Here is a 17,748-nt window from a genome sequence, read left to right as displayed (position 1 = left end):
TACTTGATAATTCAAATTGACTATAGAATCATAATCGTAAGTTGCACGTCGCAATAATCGTCGAAATGGTACGAATTTGGGGGTAAAATTTTGACTATAGAATCATTAATTCAAAGGAAAATTAATGAAAATGGCTTGAAAATTTTGAGTTTTAATGATAAGGACAAAATAAGGGGTAAAGTGAATAGTACCAGGATTGACTTTTTAGTGTAAAAATGTGGTTTTTCGTTAAAGTGAACAGTACCAGGTGTTTTTCGTTAAAATTCCCTTAATTCAAATTGACAATTCAAACCGTTAAATCTGATAACTGTAAATAACCATCGGAATTGTATGAAATTGAGGGTAAAAATTCAGCTATAGCTTAGATATGAAAAAACCAAAATTACTATTTGATTATGATTTCGAATACGTTTAATTTGAAATAATTATAATATTTTCGTCTTCAATATAGTAAACAAAAATTAACTCTTATAAATATGATTAATTTTTGTGATTACGAAATAATTATAACATTTTCGTCTTCAGACCAAGGCGCAAGTCGTTGCCGTCTTTAGTCTGTAATCGCAAGTCGCAACAAGAGCACTTTAAGACCTAGTTTGGGAGTGAGGTGCTTAAAAAAAAGCACCTATGAAAAAAAGCTGTGAGGGTTTTAAGTGTTTGGTAAACTGAAAAAAAAAAAAAAAAAGAGCTTATTTTGGAAGCTGCTGTGAGAATAAGCTGAAATCAAAGGAAAAAGCTGAAGCTGCTATTTGCAGCCTTGGAAAACTGGTTTTTTTTCAAAGCACACAGAGCTACAGTGCTCCTTTAATGAAAAGACCCACTATCAAACTGCTTTTCTTTCCAAAAGCACTTTTACAAAAAAGTTTACCAAACGCTCTGCTGATTTATTTCACAGCCGCTTATTCTCACAGCACAGCTGCTTATTCTCACAGCAGCTTTTTTTCAAAGCACAGCAATACCAAACCAGCCCTAACTCTCCTTCGCTGGGCCCCACGTGGCCAACCATTCGCCGTTCCCCATGTGGAAAAATCTGTCTCTTTAACTTGTGTTGTCAGTATATTTTATCTTCAGTTATTCGGGTTTGTTTGTTGGATTCACTTTTCCATCTTTAATTTCAAATTATTTTAATACCCTCAGTGAGTTTGCAACTCTATCTCTCCGTACCCACACTCACGATCATTTTCGAGTTTTTACTCGGAGCCAATTTTTATGGTCTCTCCATCTCTCTTCCAACTTTTCAGACCACCATGGAGGTTTCCCTTCTCCTTCTCTCTCTCCTCCTTCTCGTCGTCCCTTCCTCTGCTCAAATGCCAGGTACCCTTCTCTCTCTTCTGAATCTTTATACTTTACTTGCATGATTTTTTTTTTGCAGTGTTTTCTTTATTGAACTGATTTAAGCCCAATAAGAGCATGAATTTTTAGTACAATTTTAGCTTGTTTTCTTAGTTTTTAGAATAACTATGTTCTTATACTGTCTGAAAATTACTTTAGAAGTGACAAATTAGCTTAAGTTTTAATGAATTCAGTCATTGATTACAAGTTTCTAATTTTTTTTTATTAAACCCATGTTTTAGTTTTACTCAGTTCGTCCAAATTCCTTGTATAAAGTTCCTTCCTTGTGTAATTTGAAGCAGGGTTTGTGAGTTTGGATTGTGGAGGTGAAGAAATTTTCACTGATGATCTGGGTGTGAAGTGGTCTCCTGATCAGCTCAGTTTCGGTGAGACGTCCTCTATAGCTGTTTCCAATGAGACCAGGAAGCAGTACTCGACGTTGAGGCATTTTCCGGCGGATTCGAGAAAATATTGTTACACATTGAATGTCACAAGTAGGACTAGGTACCTTCTAAGAGCGACATTCTTGTATGGTAACTTTGACAGCAATAACGTTTATCCCAAATTTGACATTTCTGTTGGGGCAACCCATTGGTCTTCGATTGTAATTTCGGATGCCAATACGATGGAGATGCGCGAGCTTATATTTCTGGCGATGAGTCCTACTGTCAGTGTATGTTTATCCAATGCTACGACTGGACAACCTTTTATATCCACTCTTGAGCTTCGACAATTCAATGGTTCCATGTACTATTCTGAGTATGAGCAACAGTTCTATCTCAGTGTCTCTGCCAGGATTAATTTCGGTGCAGATGATGAAGCACCAGTCAGGTATGCTAAGTTTATCTGCTTAGGAGGGCTTCACAGCTTACTTCTTGAAGTAGGTATTGGTCCAAATGTATGTACCAAACTACTGTGAGATCAAACTTTGTAATATTCCCTGATTTAGATAGAATATCTGAGCTAGGAAGTTTGTAGTCTGAACTATTTTTGCTTTGACAAAGATTTGTGATTTTGAGGGATAAGTATTCTGTGAATTTCAGGTATCCTGATGACCCTTTCGATAGAATATGGACATCAGACTCTGTCAAGAAAGCGAATTACCTCGTCGACATTGCTGCTGGAACCAAAAAAGTGTCAACCAAGTTGCCAATTGACATTAATAGGGATGACAGGCCACCCGAAAAAGTTATGCAGACAGCTGTAGTTGGCACAAATGGAACACTGACTTACCGGTTGAACCTGGATGGTTTTCCTGGTTTTGGATGGGCATGCACCTACTTAGCAGAAATTGAAGATTTAGCTGAAGATGAGTCTAGAAAGTTTAGGCTAGTACTTCCAGGAAATACTGAACTCAGCAAAGCTGTTGTTAATATTGAAGAAAACGCTCAGGGAAAATATCGTCTCTATGAACCAGGGTTAACAAACTTATCCTTTCCATTTGTATTATCATTTAAATTTGCCAAAACAGCCGATTCTTCCAGGGGACCGCTCTTGAATGCAATGGAGATAAATAAATATCTGGAAATAAATGATGGTTCTCAAGATGGTAAGTTCCCCAGTAGTATCTGGATGGCTTATGGCTTCTCTTCTCCCTTGATGCTATGATGTTTACTGCTAATTTTGCACGATTTACCGCTATTAAGCGCATGCCCTTGTTCATCATTCCCTGAAAAAAATCTTTTGAATCTTTCCTGTTATATGTGATACTTGGTTTGTATGATTTTCAGGAGCTGTTATTTCTAGTTTTGTTTCACACTACTCATCGGCAGATTGGACTTTGGAAGGCGGTGATCCATGCCTCCCAGTATCATGGTCTTGGGTTGAGTGTAACTCAGATCCACAACCAAGAATAGTTAAAATGTAGAGCTTATATTTATAGTTAAAATGTATAGCTTATATTTTTCTAGTTAAAGTTATTGTATGAATTACTTCTGTTTGTGCATAGGTATATAGTTCGGAGCTGACAACTGCTTTTGTATCCCTTTGCTTGGCAGAAAATTATCTAGTAAGAATATTACTGGGAATATCCCTTCAGACTTGACAAAGTTGAACAGTTTAGAAGAGTTGTAAGTTTCATTTTGCATTCTTGTATTTCTGAATGGTATTGCGTGTTTTCAAATTTAGTTTTATAAAACTTGTTCTTTATAGTGTCGTTGTTAATATTTGTGTTCCAATTACAGATGGCTTGACGGGAACTCACTGACTGGTACAATACCTGATTTCACTGGATGTGTGGACTTGAAGATTATGTAAGTGATCTCATTTATTCTAACAATGCTTTTTAAAGAGCTAATACTAATAAAATAGCTTTGCATTATACAGTCATCTTGAAAACAATCAGTTGACGGGCGGACTCTCCTCTTTCACGAACCTACCAAGTTTGAAGGAACTGTAAGTGTTCCGCAACTCACATGTAGTTTACTTCAAATTGAAGGAAAAAATGTGTGAGACTATGTGGCAGTTGTTCTTTCAAGCAATGAGTCACGTGGCCCTCTTTGTGTATATTTTTATCATTTAATTAAATGATTTTACTGAAATAGTGGATAGTATATAAAAAGTGGCTTCCGCCGCATGCTTCTGGCACAAGTTATACAATAACAGACTTCAGTAATTTTTCTGCTTAAAAGACCTTCAATGTGTGGGTGCCAGTGTTGTAATCTATGTTATATATTGCCGTCCCATTCCTAATAACTTAAGTTTATGGCTCTAGTAGTTGTCTATCATGGTATTAAAGTTCAGGTTGCTTGATACCTGGGTTCAGGACCTCCGTTCCCCAGTTTCTTCTTATTTTTTTATTGCAAGGAGCATGTCTGATAAGTTATACCTCTCGCTATCTGCATCTCTAAGGACAAGAGGCTACACATGAAATAAGATGTTAGCGGGAACTACATTTTGGGTCATTCCCTAATCGTTTAAGTTTTCGGATGTGTTGTCTAACGGTAATTTTGTAGTTGTACATTTGCATATGTAAAGATAGTCTAAGATACATTGCTCCAAACATTCTGTGTCTATTTGATAAAAAAGAAAATAGATGATTATTATGATTCAGAACTTGGAAAATAAGTAACCCCGTGAAATTTTTTGTGCTGCTCATTTTGTTTTTATTTTTCATTTTTTCTAATCAATGTCTGACATGCTGTTTTTTATATAAGATCTTAATCTTGGCGAATCTGATGTTGCAGGTATGTGCAAAATAATATGTTAACCGGAACTGTGCCATCAAGTCTTCTCGATAAAGTGGTTAATATGAAGTGAGTATCACTTTTTGCAGATATAGCTGAAGAGCATAAGAACAAAATCATAAGTAATTTCTAGAGCTTAAAATCAGTGTAAACCTTGCCTTATATTTATCTTCTTCGTCTATAGTAAAAATCGGTGTGTCCTGGAGTAAGTACACGTCTTAAATTATATCCTTCATCCTGTATATTGTAAGTATACCCAAGTACATCTTTATCTTGATTCATCAAATCTCTCGCTCTCTCTATTCTAATCATCGGGGCCTTGTCTAGGACTTACACCAATGTATTTATCTTTGCTCGTCTATGTTGTCTCCTGACAGCTACACTGGAAATGTTAATCTGCGGAAAGGGAAAACAAGCGGGAGCCGCAATAACATTATTATTGGTACATCAGTTGGGTCTGCTGTCTTGGTCATAGCTACTATTGTATCTTGCATACTTTTACGCAAGGGGAGGAAGAAATACAAGCATGGTATGAGTCTGAAACAAAATTGAGGTTTACATGGTTTTTGTTTCTCTTAATTTTCAGTTTGCTTGAATGCAATGACATCATTCTAACTCGCTACAGACCAACTTGGGAATCAACCTGCGCAAGGAATACATTCTTCTAAGAGTGATGCTCCTAAAGAATCTGCACACTGCTTCTCTTACTCCGAAATTGAAGAGGCTACCAGAAAGTTTGAGAAGAAAATAGGTTCGGGAGGTTTTGGAGTTGTTTACTACGGTATAATGAAGGATGAAAAGGAAATTGCAGTCAAAGTTCTAACGAGTAATTCCTACCAGGGAAAGCGAGAATTTTCAAATGAGGTTAGTTTTTGTATTGTTGGACATCTTTTACATTTTTTTACATTTCAGGTTGCTTTTTCTTTCTTTGAGGATGCTCAACCCTGTCTATTTGCTACTGTGTGCCTGTTTGTATCTTTCTATTTATTGAACTTAGGGATGGCAACGGTTCGGTTTGGGGACGGAAATGCTATATCCATCCCCATAACCACGAAAATTAATCATATCCATAACCGTAAATTAATGATCGGAGATTATCGATAACCATACCCAATGGGTAACAGATTTCTCATCTAGTGTTGAAGAGCATTATCCATAACCATGGAAAAAATGAATCTTTTTAAAATTTCCGCGCTGCTCCCTTCTAGTGTTGAAGAGCATTCATAAAAGAAATTTGGTTTCGTAATTGTTGTCATATCCTGTCTCTTTGGGTTGATATATTACTGGTGGACATCAAAACTTGGAAATGTGTGGACTGACACATGCTTCGATATCATCTAGGTAACTCTTCTTTCAAGGATACATCACAGACACCTGGTACAGTTTCTTGGGTATTGCCAAGAGGATGGAAGAAGTATGCTGATCTACGAGTTCATGCATAATGGAACTCTCAAGGAACATCTTTATGGTAAGCTTGCTTCTTGTTGATGGAATCTATTGAAATTTGGACGGCTAACGAGTTTTGAATTGTTCGTAGGCCCATTAACACACGAACAGAGTATCAATTGGATCAAGCGCCTTGAGATTGCTGAAGATGCTGCAAAAGGTCTAACACACTAGAAAGTTCTTGTTAGTTATTACTTCTTTTCAATTTAAGCAGGAGCAAAAAGTGCTTCTTCCTTAGTATATTAAATTTATACATGGTCTTTCTCGTGGTTATTCAGGAATCGAATACCTTCACACCGGCTGTGTTCCAGCTATCATTCATAGAGATTTGAAAAGCAGCAACATTCTAATTGACAAACACATGAGAGCAAAGGTTTCAGATTTTGGTCTTTCCAAACTTGAAGTAGAAGGAGCATCCCATGTGTCAAGCAAAGTTCGGGGCACTGTAGGGTATCTGGATCCCGAGTAAGGCCTTCTTTTCCGTAAAAGTTTATGTTTTTCGTTGAGATCAAATCTGCCATCATTGAGATAAGTTAAATAATAAATATGTTACTGCTTTGTTGTCATGTGATTGTTAAGTGCTGAATGGCTTTGGTAGAGTGCTCCAGTTAGTAATTAATTTGTGTTATAAGCTGTCAACGCTTTAGGAGATAGGTTTTGTAGTGACGGCACAATAGTTATAAGCACTGTTTAACAATTTCATTTTTTACCCCATATTTCTGAGTGTTAAAATGACTTCTTTGTTCTCATTGGTGTTCAGGTATTACATCTCCCAGCAGTTGACAGACAAGAGTGACGTTTATAGTTTCGGTGTCATTCTTCTTGAGCTGATATCAGGTCAAGAAGCGATTTCTAATGAAAACTTTGGTGTTAACTGCCGTAATATAGTGCAATGGGTAAGTGTAGTTTGCTTTGCATTGCAATGAAGTGTTCGAAATTTTTGATCACTTGCCGTAAACTTTTGATCAGTACTAATACTGAAAGTAAAACATTGGCATAATCCTAGAATTACCATCATTGTGAGTTGCTCCCTTTCTTACCTGTGAAATTGGTTGTCACAGGCAAAATTACACATCGAGAATGGCAACATTCAAGGAATAATCGACCCCTCGCTGGATGGCGAATACGACATCCAGTCAATGTGGAAGATAGCCGAAAAAGCCCTAATGTGTGTTCTAGCGCACGGATTTATGAGGCCGTCCATTTCAGAAGTTCTCAAGGAAATCCAAGATGCAATCTCAGTGGAAAGGGATGCTGCAGCAGTAAGAGAAGGTTCCTCAGATGTATCAAAGAATTCAATCCATTCTTCCTTGAACACAGGTTCCCTGGATCTTGGCAGAAATGACAATTTCTTGTCGATCGATGAGTCTATCTCCCGGCCAACTGCTCGATAGTAATTCGGTTGCCATACACGACGTACAAATATGTTTTTTTTTTTCATCTCCTATCGTAATTTTAGATAAAAATTTACGTATTGTCTCTAGAATTTACATATCGCCTCTAGAATTTTTAGAATTCTTTTAGGCTCCACAATCACGACTCGTCAAAATAACAAACATGACATAAAAACGATAAAAACGATCTGTTTGCCATATCAAATAATAAGCATAAACAATGCATGATTCATAGGAGCCTTCAATTTAAGCAAATAAAAAAGGTGTAAAACGACAAATCTTTCTTCGTTTTTTATATAACAAGTCAAGTCTTGACAGCGAAAATCAATGCCCTCTCATTCAAAACATAGTCAACCATCTGGTCAAGCCGTCGTCCCAAGCAACACGAAGCCACAAGGAGTTGGGCGTTCGTGGGAGCCTTGAAACCACCAAATAAAATGTGGAAATTAATGCCATTTTGAACATCAAGAATTCAAGACCATGTCTTCTTACTCCACGGCAATAGGACCGAAACATTTGTCTTGCATTTGATTTGATTTATTCTTGTCATCTATTAGCAAAGTTCAAAAGTAGATGCAAGGTCAAACAATATTTGGATCAAAGTAAAACCAGTTCACCACATTTGATTAGTTGATCAAGGACGTTCGAGTGGTTATTCAACCAATGACGGTCCTTGGTATCAAAATTTATGATTGAAACAAGATGAACGTAAAGCTTGAAAAGAAAACCGATGATAATTGAATGATACTTTAATTTTAACTATTGAATTTCTTTTTCGGGGTGATAATTTTCAAATGGTAGTATAATTAGGCTTAAGCTTCTCTGACTAGAGCAAATGTACTCTCTACACTCTTTTTTTCGTAATTTACAATGTTTAATTTGTACAAAGAAAAAAAATGATTATAAAATTACTCACATACTATATTCATACCTTATGTCACGGCTAGTGATTACAAGCTTAACTAAAATATAAAGAGAAATGCTAATTATATTTCCATTTTGAACCGTCTCTTTTGATATTTTCATTACTTTTAAGATCCTTCAATATTACTTGATAATTCAAATTGACTGTAGAATCATAATCGCAAGTCGCATGTCGCAAGTCGCAAGTAGAGATGATAATTCAAACCGTTAAACCTGATAACCGTGAATAATTGTTCGAATGGTACGAATTTGGGGATAAGAATTCGGTTATATTATAGATATGAAAAAAAACCAGAAATATTATTCGGTTATGGTTTTAGATATGGCTATAGGAGTCCTTGATCCGTATATATTTCCGAATCCGACCCAAATAATACATATTATATATAATATAATTTATCTATAATAAATACACTATTGTATTTATATATATATACACACACACACACACACACCGAATCTATTACCTTGAGAATTAAAAAAATGCATTTTGTGGGAAAGATCAATGGTGCTTATGGGAGAGATCAAACATCAGCCAACATGATGCAGGGCGCAACAGAGAAACGAAAAAAAAAATGAAATAAGAACAGAAAATTAGGATAAAAAGAATGGAGGAAAGGCTTGAAAACCCTATAAACTTTTGTTCTAATACCAGCCTACAATATAGACACTAGAAAGAACAAAGATGCAGACTCTTAAACAAGAGAAATGCACATAAAAACGAGTTTACAACTCTAATATCAATATGATAATTCAAAACAACTTCTCCCCTTCTTCTTTACAAATACAAGTATTTATAGGTGCTTAAAACTTAAAGTGAAAAATATGAAAAGACATACAAATAAAGGGTTACAATATAGCTCCTAAAAAACTAAATGATTTCATAAACTGTTATTAATCTAGGAATTCCATAAGCCACAAATTTAAAGCTAGATACATCATTATAACTCTAAAAATGCATGTATTATATTATAAAACTTAAATCTCAGCTATTAGTAATTTTATGTAATAACTGCTTTAGTGTGTTAGTAATTTTATGTAATAACGCCTTTAGTCCTTGGCCTGCATCGCAACATCATCAATGTATCTATTATATTATAATGAAGAAATTAGTATCTTATCTTATATTATAATGTGTCAATTGAATGAATATATTTTCGGTATTGACAAAGATTGATATAACCACTAACCGATGAAGAATTCATTACACAGTGAGTAAGATTATAAATAATCTGCAATAATTAATTTATGATTATAAGTATAATTAATTTTTGTGATTACGAAATTATTATGACATTTTCGTCCCATACCAAGTCGGGCCGTCTTTAGCCCGTAGTCGGTAGTTGCAAGTCGCAAGTCGCAAGTCGCAAGCACTTTAATTCTCCTCTGCTGGGCGCCACGTGGCCAACCATTCGCCGTTCCCCATGTGGAAAAACCTTGGACCCCATTCATTTCCCGTCAGAGACTTCTTCTTCCTCCAAATCTGTCTCTCTCATCTCATCCACCATTATCTTTAACTTCTGTTGTTGTCAGTATATTTTATTTTCCATTATTCGGGTTTGTTCGTTGGATTCACATTTCCGTCTTTAATTTCAAATTATTTTAATCCCCTCGGTGCGTTTGCAACTTTATCTCTCCGTACTCACACTCACTACCATTTTTCAGTTTTTCCTCGGAGTCAATTTTTATGGTCTCTCCATCTCTCTTCCAACTTTTCACACCACCATGGAGGTTTCCCTTCTCCTTCTCTCTCTCCTCCTCCTCCTCGTCCCTTCCTCTGCTCAAATGCCAGGTACCCTTCTCTCTCTTTTGAATCTTTATACTTTATTTGCATGATTTTTTTTTTTTTTTTGCAGTGTTTTCTTTATTGAACTGATTTAATCCCAATAAGAGCATGGATTTTTAGTATTTTTAGTACAATTTTAGCTTGTTTTCTTAGTTATTAGAAAAACCTTGTTCTTAGATTGTCTGGAAATTACTTTAGAAGTGAAAAATTAGCTTAAGTTTGAATGAATTCAGACATTGATTACAAGTTTCTAATTTTTTTTTTCTATTAAACCCATGTTTTAGTTTTACTCAGTTCGTCCAAATTCTTTGTATAAAGTTCCTTCCTTGTGTGATTTGAAGCAGGGTTTGTGAGTTTGGATTGTGGAGGTGAAGAAATTTTCACTGATGATCTGGGTGTGAAGTGGTCTCCTGATCAGCTCAATTTCGGCGAGACGTCCTCTATAGCTGTTTCCAATGACACCAGGAAGCAGTACTCGACGTTGAGGCATTTTCCGGCGGATTCGAGAAAATATTGTTACACATTGAATGTCACAAGTAGGACTAGGTACCTTCTAAGAGCGACCTTCTTGTATGGTAACTTTGACAGCAATAACGTTTATCCCAAATTTGACATTTCTTTTGGGGCAACCCATTGGTCTTCGATTGTAATTTCGGATGCCAATACGATAGAGATGCGCGAGCTTATATTTCTGGCGATGAGTCCTACTGTCAGTGTATGTTTATCCAATGCTACGACTGGACAACCTTTTATATCCACTCTTGAGCTTCGACAATTCAATGGTTCCATGTACTATTCTGACTTTGAGGAACAGTTCTATCTCAGTGTCTCTGCCAGGATTAATTTCGGTGCAGATGATGAAGCACCAGTCAGGTATGCTACGTTTATCTGCTCAGGAGGGCTTCACAGCTTACTTCTTGAAGTAGGTATTGGTCCAAATGTGTGTAACAAACTACTGTGAGATCAAACTTTGTAATATTCCCTGATTTAGAATATCTGAGCTAGGAAGTTTGTAGTCTGAACTCTTTTTTCTTTGACAAAGATTTGTGGTTTTGAAGGATATGTATTCTGTGAATTTCAGGTATCCTGATGACCCTTTCGATAGAATATGGACATCAGACTCTGTCAAGAAAGCGAATTACCTCGTCGACATTGCTGCTGGAACCAAAAAAGTGTCAACCAATTTGCCAATTGACATTAATAAGGATGACAGGCCACCCGAAAAAGTTATGCAGACAGCTGTAGTTGGCACAAATGGAACACTGACTTACCGGCTGAACCTGGATGGTTTTCCTGGTTTTGGATGGGCATACACCTACTTAGCAGAAATTGAAGATTTAGCTGAAGATGAGTCTAGAAAGTTTAGGCTAGTACGTCCAGGAAATACTGAACTCAGCAAAGCTGTTGTTAATATTGAAGAGAACGCTCAGCGAAAATATCGTCTCTATGAACCAGGGTCTCCAAACTTATCCTTTCCGTTTGTATTATCATTTGAATTTGCCAAAACAGCCGATTCTTCCAGGGGACCGCTCTTGAATGCAATGGAGATAAATAAACATCTGGAAATAAATGATGGTTCTCAAGATAGTAAGTTCCCCAGTAGTATCTGGATGGCTTATGGCTTCTCTTCTCCCTTGATGCTATGATGTTTTCTGCTAATTTTGCACGATTTATCGCTATTAAGCGCATGCCCTTGTTCATCATTCCCTGAAAAAAAATCTTTTGAATCTTTCCTGTTATATGTGATACTTGGTTTGTAAGATTTTCAGGAGCTGTTATATCTAGTTTTGTTTCACACTACTCATCGGCAGATTGGACTTTGGAAGGCGGTGATCCATGCCTCCCAGTTCCATGGTCTTGGGTTGAGTGTAACTCAGATCCACAACCAAGAATAGTTAAAATGTATAGCTTATATTTTTCTAGTTAAAGTTATTGTATGAATTACTACTGCTTCTGCATAGGTATATAGTTCGGAGCTGACTACTGCTTTTGTATCCCTTTGCTTGGCAGAAAATTATCTAGTAAGAATATTACCGGGAATATCCCTTCAGACTTGACAAAGTTGAGCAGTTTAGAAGAGTTGTAAGTTTCATATTGCATTCTTGTATTTCTGAATGGTATTGAGTGTTTTCAAATTTAGTTTTATAAAACTTCTTGTTCTTTTTAGTGTCGTTAATATTTGTGTTCCAATTACAGATGGCTTGACGGGAACTCACTGACTGGTACAATACCTGATTTCACTGGATGTGTGAACTTGAAGATCATGTAAGTGATCTCACTTATTCTAACAATGCTTTTCAAAGAGCTAATACTAATAAAATAACTTTGCATTATACAGTCATCTTGAGGACAATCAGTTGAGGGGCGGACTCTCCTCTTTCACGAACCTACCAAGTTTGAAGGAACTGTAAGTGTTCCGGGACTCGCATGTAGTTTACTTCAAATTGAAGGAAAAAATGTCTGTGAGACTGTGGCAGTTGTTCTTTCAAGCAATGAGTCACGTGGCCCTCTTTGTGAATATTTTTATCATTTAATTAAATGATTTTACTGAAATAGTGGATAGTATATAAAGTGTGGCTTCCACCGCATGATTTTGGCACAAGTTATACAATAACAGACTTGATTAATTTTTCTGCTTAAAAGACCTTCAATGTGTGGGTGCCAGTGTTGTAATCAATGTTATATATTGCCGTCCCATTCTTAACAACTTAAGTTTATGGCTCTAATAGTTGTCTAATATGGTATTGAAGTTCAGGTTGCTTGATACCTGGGTTCAGGACCTCCGTTCCCCAGTTTCTTCTTATTTTTTTATTGCAAGGAGCATGTCTGATAAGTTATACCTCTCTCTATCTGCATCTCTAAGGACAAGAGGCTACACATGAAATAAGATGTTAGCAGGAACTACATTTTGTGTCATTCCCTAATCGTTTAAGTTTTCGGATGTGTTGTCTAACGGTAATTTTGTAGTTGTACATTTGCATATGTAAAGATAGTCTAAGATACATTGCACCAAACATTCTGTGTCTATTTGAGAAAAAAGAAAATAGACGATTATTATGATTCAGAACTTGGAAAATAAGTAACCCCGTGAAATTTTTTATGCTGCACATTTTGTTTTTATTTTTCATATTTTTCTAATCAATGTCTGACATGCTGTTTTTTATATAAGATCTTAATCTTGGCGAATCTGATGTTGCAGGTATGTGCAAAATAATATGTTAACCGGAACTGTGCCATCAAGTCTTCTCGATAAAGTGGTTAATATGAAGTGAGTATCACTTTTTGCAGATAAAGCTGAAGAGCATAAGAACAAAATCATAAGTAAATTCTAGAGCTTAAAATCAGTGTAAACCTTGCCTTATATTTATCTTCTTCATTTATAGTAAAAATCGGTGTGTCCTAGAGTAAGTACACGTCTTAAATTATATCCTTCATCCTGTATATTGTTGTATGGTATACCCAAGTACATCTTTATCTCGATTCATCGAATCTCTCACTCTCTCTATTCTAATCATTGGGGCCTTGTTTAGGACTTACGCCAATGTATTTATCTTCGCTCTTCTATGTTGTCTCCTGACAGCTACACTGGAAATGTTTATCTGCGGAAAGGGAAAACAAGCGGGAGCCGCAATAACATTATTATTGGTACATCAGTTGGGGCTGCTGTCTTTGTCATAGCTACCATAGTATCTTGCGCACTTTTACGCAAGGGAAGGAAGAAATTTTACAAGCATGGTATGAGTCTGAAACAAATTTGAGGTTTACATGGTTTTTGTTTCTCTTAATTTTCTGTTTGCTTGAATGCAATGACATTATTCTAACTCGCTACAGACCAACTTGGGAATCAACTTGCGCAAGGAATACATTCTTCTAAGAGTGATGCTCCTAATGAATCTGCACACTGCTTCTCTTACTCTGAAATTGAAGAGGCTACCAGAAAGTTTGAGAAAAAAATAGGTTCGGGAGGTTTTGGAGTTGTTTACTACGGTAAAATGAAGGATGAAAAGGAAATTGCGGTCAAAGTTCTAACGAGTAATTCCTACCAGGGAAAGCGAGAATTTTCAAATGAGGTTAGTTTTTGTATTATTGGACATCTTTTACATTTTTTTACATTTCAGGTTGCTTTTTCTTTCTTTTAGGATGCTCAACCCTGTCTGTTTGGTACTGTGTACCTGTTTGTATCTTTCTATTTATTGAACTGTTGATGATTCTTCTTTTTCTTGGGGTCGAAAAATTCATTAAATTCTCCTTGCATATGAATTTTGAAATGTAAACTAGTGGCAAATAGTCAGGTTGGAAACCTCTACCAATTTAGGAAGAAATATTTAGCCGTAAATCAGATAATATTGTGATTTTGCAACTTTTCTGGAAACTAAACGGAAAAAACGAATCTTTTTAAAATTTCCGCGATGTTACCTTCTAGTGTTGAAGAGCATTCATAAAAGAAATTTGGTTTTGTAATTGTTGTCGTATCCTGTCACTTTGGGTTGATGTATTACTGTTGGACATCAAAACTTGGAACTGTGTGGACTGATACATGCTTCAATATCATCTAGGTAACTCTTCTTTCAAGGATACATCATAGAAACCTGGTACAGTTTCTTGGGTATTGCCAAGAGGATGGAAGAAGTATGCTGATCTACGAGTTCATGCATAATGGAACTCTCAAGGAACATCTTTATGGTAAGCTTGCTTCTTGTTGATGGAATCTATTGAAATTTGGACGGCTAACGAGTTTTGAATTGTTCGTAGGCCCATTAACACACGAACAGAGTATCAATTGGATCAAGCGCCTTGAGATTGCTGAAGATGCTGCAAAAGGTCTAATACGCTAGAAAGTTCTTGTTAGTTATCTTCTTTTCAATTTAAGCAGCAGCAAAAAGTGCTTCTTCCTTAGTATATTAAATTTATACATGGTCTTTCTCGTGGTTTTTCAGGAATCGAATACCTTCACACAGGCTGTGTTCCAGCTATCATTCATAGAGATTTGAAAAGCAGCAACATTCTAATTGACAGACACATGAGAGCAAAGGTTTCAGATTTTGGTCTTTCCAAACTTGAAGTAGACGGAGCATCCCATGTGTCAAGCAAAGTTCGGGGCACTGTAGGGTATCTGGATCCCGAGTAAGGCCTTCTTTTCCATAAAAGTTTATGTTTTTCGTTGAGATCAAATCTGCCATCATTGAGATAAGTTAAGTAATAAATATGTTACTGCTTTGTTGTCATGTGATTGTTAAGTGCTGAATGGCTTTGGTAGAGTGCTCCAGTTAGTCATTAATTTGTGTTATAAGCTGTCAACGCTTTAGGAGATAGGTTTGTAGCGACGGCACAATAGTTATACACACTGTTTTACAATTTCATTTTTTACCCCATATTTCTGAGTGTTAAAATGACTTCTTTTTCTCGTTGGTGTTCAGGTATTACATCTCCCAGCAGTTGACAGACAAGAGTGACGTTTATAGTTTCGGTGTCATTCTTCTTGAGCTGATATCAGGTCAAGAAGCGATTTCTAATGAAAACTTTGGTGTTAACTGCCGTAACATAGTGCAATGGGTAAGTGTAGTTTGCTTTGCATTGCAATGAAGTATTTGAAATTTTTGATCACTTGCCGTAAACTTTTGATCAGTACTAATACCGTAAGTATAACATTGGCATAATCCCTAGAATTACCATCATTGTGAGTTGCTCCCTTTCTTACCTGTGAAAATGGTTGTCACAGGCAAAATTACACATTGAGAATGGCAACATTCAAGTAATAATCGACCCCTCGCTGGATGGCGAATACAACATCCAGTCAATGTGGAAGATAGCCGAAAAAGCCCTAATGTGTGTTCAAGCGCACGGATTTATGAGGCCGTCCATTTCAGAAGTTCTCAAGGAAATTCAAGATGCAATCTCAATGGAAAGGGATGCTGCAGCAGTAAGAGAAGGTTACTCGGATGTATCAAAGCATTCAATCCATTCTTCCTTGAACACAGGTTCCCCGAATCTTGGCAGAAATGACAATTTATTGTCGATCGATGAGTCTATCTCCCGGCCAACTGCTCGATAGTAATTCGGTTGGCAATGGCATACACGACGTACAAATTTTTATTTTTTATTTTTCCATCTCCTATCGTAATTTTAGGTTGTACATTGGGTTTGCATTATTACGACTCTTACTCATAGCCATGTTGGAAAGTGTAGGAAGGAGAAAGGGATGAAAATAGCTATGATTTTAGGTTGCAAATTTTGATCGTGCAAAATTATTAGCATATTGGAATGCTGTATTGGATTTTTCTTTGAGTGCCCCTTGGCCTTTGTAGAAAGTGTTGTGCGGAAGCGTCAACCAATACGTTCAAGATTATGTACGGAACAACTATTTAGTATTACGGTCTAGTGATAATCACTTGTAAGTGAGAGGTTTTAGGTTTGATTATCGTCAAAGGTAAATTTAAACCATATTATTACTAGCTTATTGTGAGACTTAGCTAACTACCCCATTCCTAGATATCAGTTGTTTAAAAATTTAAAAAAAAAAAAAAGGTTAAAAAAAAATATAATGTACGGAACAAAAGGCAATATGCAAGAGAACTTATTACAACAAGAACACCAAGATTTATATTGGATACATATTTGTATTTGTATTTGAGGAAGAATACCTACACTAAATACGAATACAAATACCAATCACAAATATACAATTGACAACAATTACGAAGAAGAATTTGGAATCAAGGATTATATTCTAACTTACACCGAAAAAGCGTTAAAATATTCATTCTTGGTTTTCTAGATGCAATAAAATCTTCTTGTTGTGAAGGCTCTAGATCGATACCTCCTCATAATTAATCATGCTCTCATCATCAAATTAAACTCTAGGGCTTGTGTCTGATTTATCAAACTTCATGTGATCAACTAAAATTACATTGAACTCCATATACTTTGTGTTGCAAATATGTGAATGTACATACATTAATACTCAAGAATAGGGTTATACCTAACGGAAGATCTTGAGTGGATAACCGTCTTGTGATTACGAACTCTCCTCCGAATCACGAACTATGAATGCCACCATTTGTAGAAGGGAAATTTTATTTGAACACATCTTGCCTTTTTCTACACTCAACTTACTCTTTGCATCCATTATTAATGACAGTAAATCATATTGAAGCGGTTCATCCTCAAGTTTCCTCAAGTCCCAAAGCTTAATTCTTTTCTCTTTCCCAGATTTCGCCATGAGATGGCTGTTATGATGGAATGCGATTGCAGAGATAGGTCCCTTATGACACAGAAGTCTAAGTAGAGGGAGCAGAGCTTATAGGCTTCCACATGAAAACCAACAACCCCATCATAGGGGTTCACCTGCACTGCACATCAAACAGCCTATGGATGTCCTTTAACTACCTACCATCTCACCCATTGTCACATCCTGATAATGAAACTGCCCAGAAATTTGGGAGGGAGGAGGGAAGAGATGGCAGCAGCAGCAGCATCAAATGGAATCGAAAGTCCTTGCAATGATTTGCTATTGTAGAAAGTTTAACAAACTATGCGGGATTAATTAAAAAAAAATTGAAACCCAAATACTCCTATAAACCCTAAAAAAATTGAAATCAAACGAACAATAATTTCACAAACCGAGTCATACTTTAGTTGGCGGATTCAAAACTTCAAAATCATTATCCATCAATAAAAAAAA

The 17,748-nt window shown here is 36.2% G+C and overlaps 2 protein-coding genes across 7 annotated transcripts; both read left to right on the top strand.

Moving 5' to 3' along the window:
- The first annotated feature begins 1,087 nt into the window (after window positions 1-1,087).
- LOC103435779 (probable LRR receptor-like serine/threonine-protein kinase At1g67720) lies at window positions 1,088-7,449 on the top strand. Of its 2 annotated transcripts, none has more exons than XM_029090846.2 (15): window positions 1,088-1,314; window positions 1,635-2,163; window positions 2,376-2,881; window positions 3,063-3,195; window positions 3,330-3,401; window positions 3,516-3,584; window positions 3,658-3,726; window positions 4,518-4,586; window positions 4,895-5,046; window positions 5,143-5,381; window positions 5,859-5,985; window positions 6,055-6,123; window positions 6,242-6,428; window positions 6,724-6,859; window positions 7,025-7,449. In XM_029090846.2, exons 1-15 carry the CDS (start codon window positions 1,248-1,250, stop codon window positions 7,355-7,357), a joined length of 2,757 nt encoding a protein of 918 aa, XP_028946679.1. In that variant the 5' UTR covers window positions 1,088-1,247; the 3' UTR covers window positions 7,358-7,449. The 2 variants fall into 2 exon arrangements, with proteins under 2 accessions (XP_028946679.1, XP_028946678.1); XM_029090845.2 differs by having other exon boundaries at window positions 1,149-1,314; window positions 1,632-2,163.
- Window positions 7,450-9,760: 2,311 nt separating this feature from the next.
- Window positions 9,761-17,416, top strand: LOC139187731 (probable LRR receptor-like serine/threonine-protein kinase At1g67720). 5 transcript variants are annotated; one of them, XM_070809557.1, is made up of 16 exons: window positions 9,938-10,073; window positions 10,412-10,613; window positions 10,739-10,940; window positions 11,149-11,654; window positions 11,837-11,969; window positions 12,078-12,149; window positions 12,264-12,332; window positions 12,406-12,474; window positions 13,267-13,335; window positions 13,648-13,802; window positions 13,899-14,137; window positions 14,624-14,750; window positions 14,820-14,888; window positions 15,005-15,191; window positions 15,485-15,620; window positions 15,787-16,395. In XM_070809557.1, the coding sequence occupies exons 2-16, from the start codon at window positions 10,595-10,597 to the stop codon at window positions 16,117-16,119; spliced, it is 2,385 nt and encodes a 794-aa protein (XP_070665658.1). In that variant the 5' UTR covers window positions 9,938-10,073; window positions 10,412-10,594; the 3' UTR covers window positions 16,120-16,395. The 5 variants fall into 5 exon arrangements, with proteins under 5 accessions (XP_070665656.1, XP_070665657.1, XP_070665654.1 ...); XM_070809555.1 differs by having other exon boundaries at window positions 9,761-10,073; window positions 10,412-10,940; XM_070809556.1 differs by lacking the exon at window positions 15,787-16,395 and adding an exon at window positions 17,277-17,416 and having other exon boundaries at window positions 9,870-10,073; window positions 10,409-10,940.
- The last annotated feature ends 332 nt before the right edge of the window (window positions 17,417-17,748 follow it).

The sequence above is a fragment of the Malus domestica genome, chromosome 12 (assembly GCF_042453785.1).
Source record: "Malus domestica chromosome 12, GDT2T_hap1".
Classification (NCBI taxonomy): Eukaryota; Viridiplantae; Streptophyta; class Magnoliopsida; order Rosales; family Rosaceae; genus Malus; species Malus domestica.
Note: the sequence above shows the minus strand (reverse complement) of the source record. Positions and strands in the feature narration are given on the sequence as shown.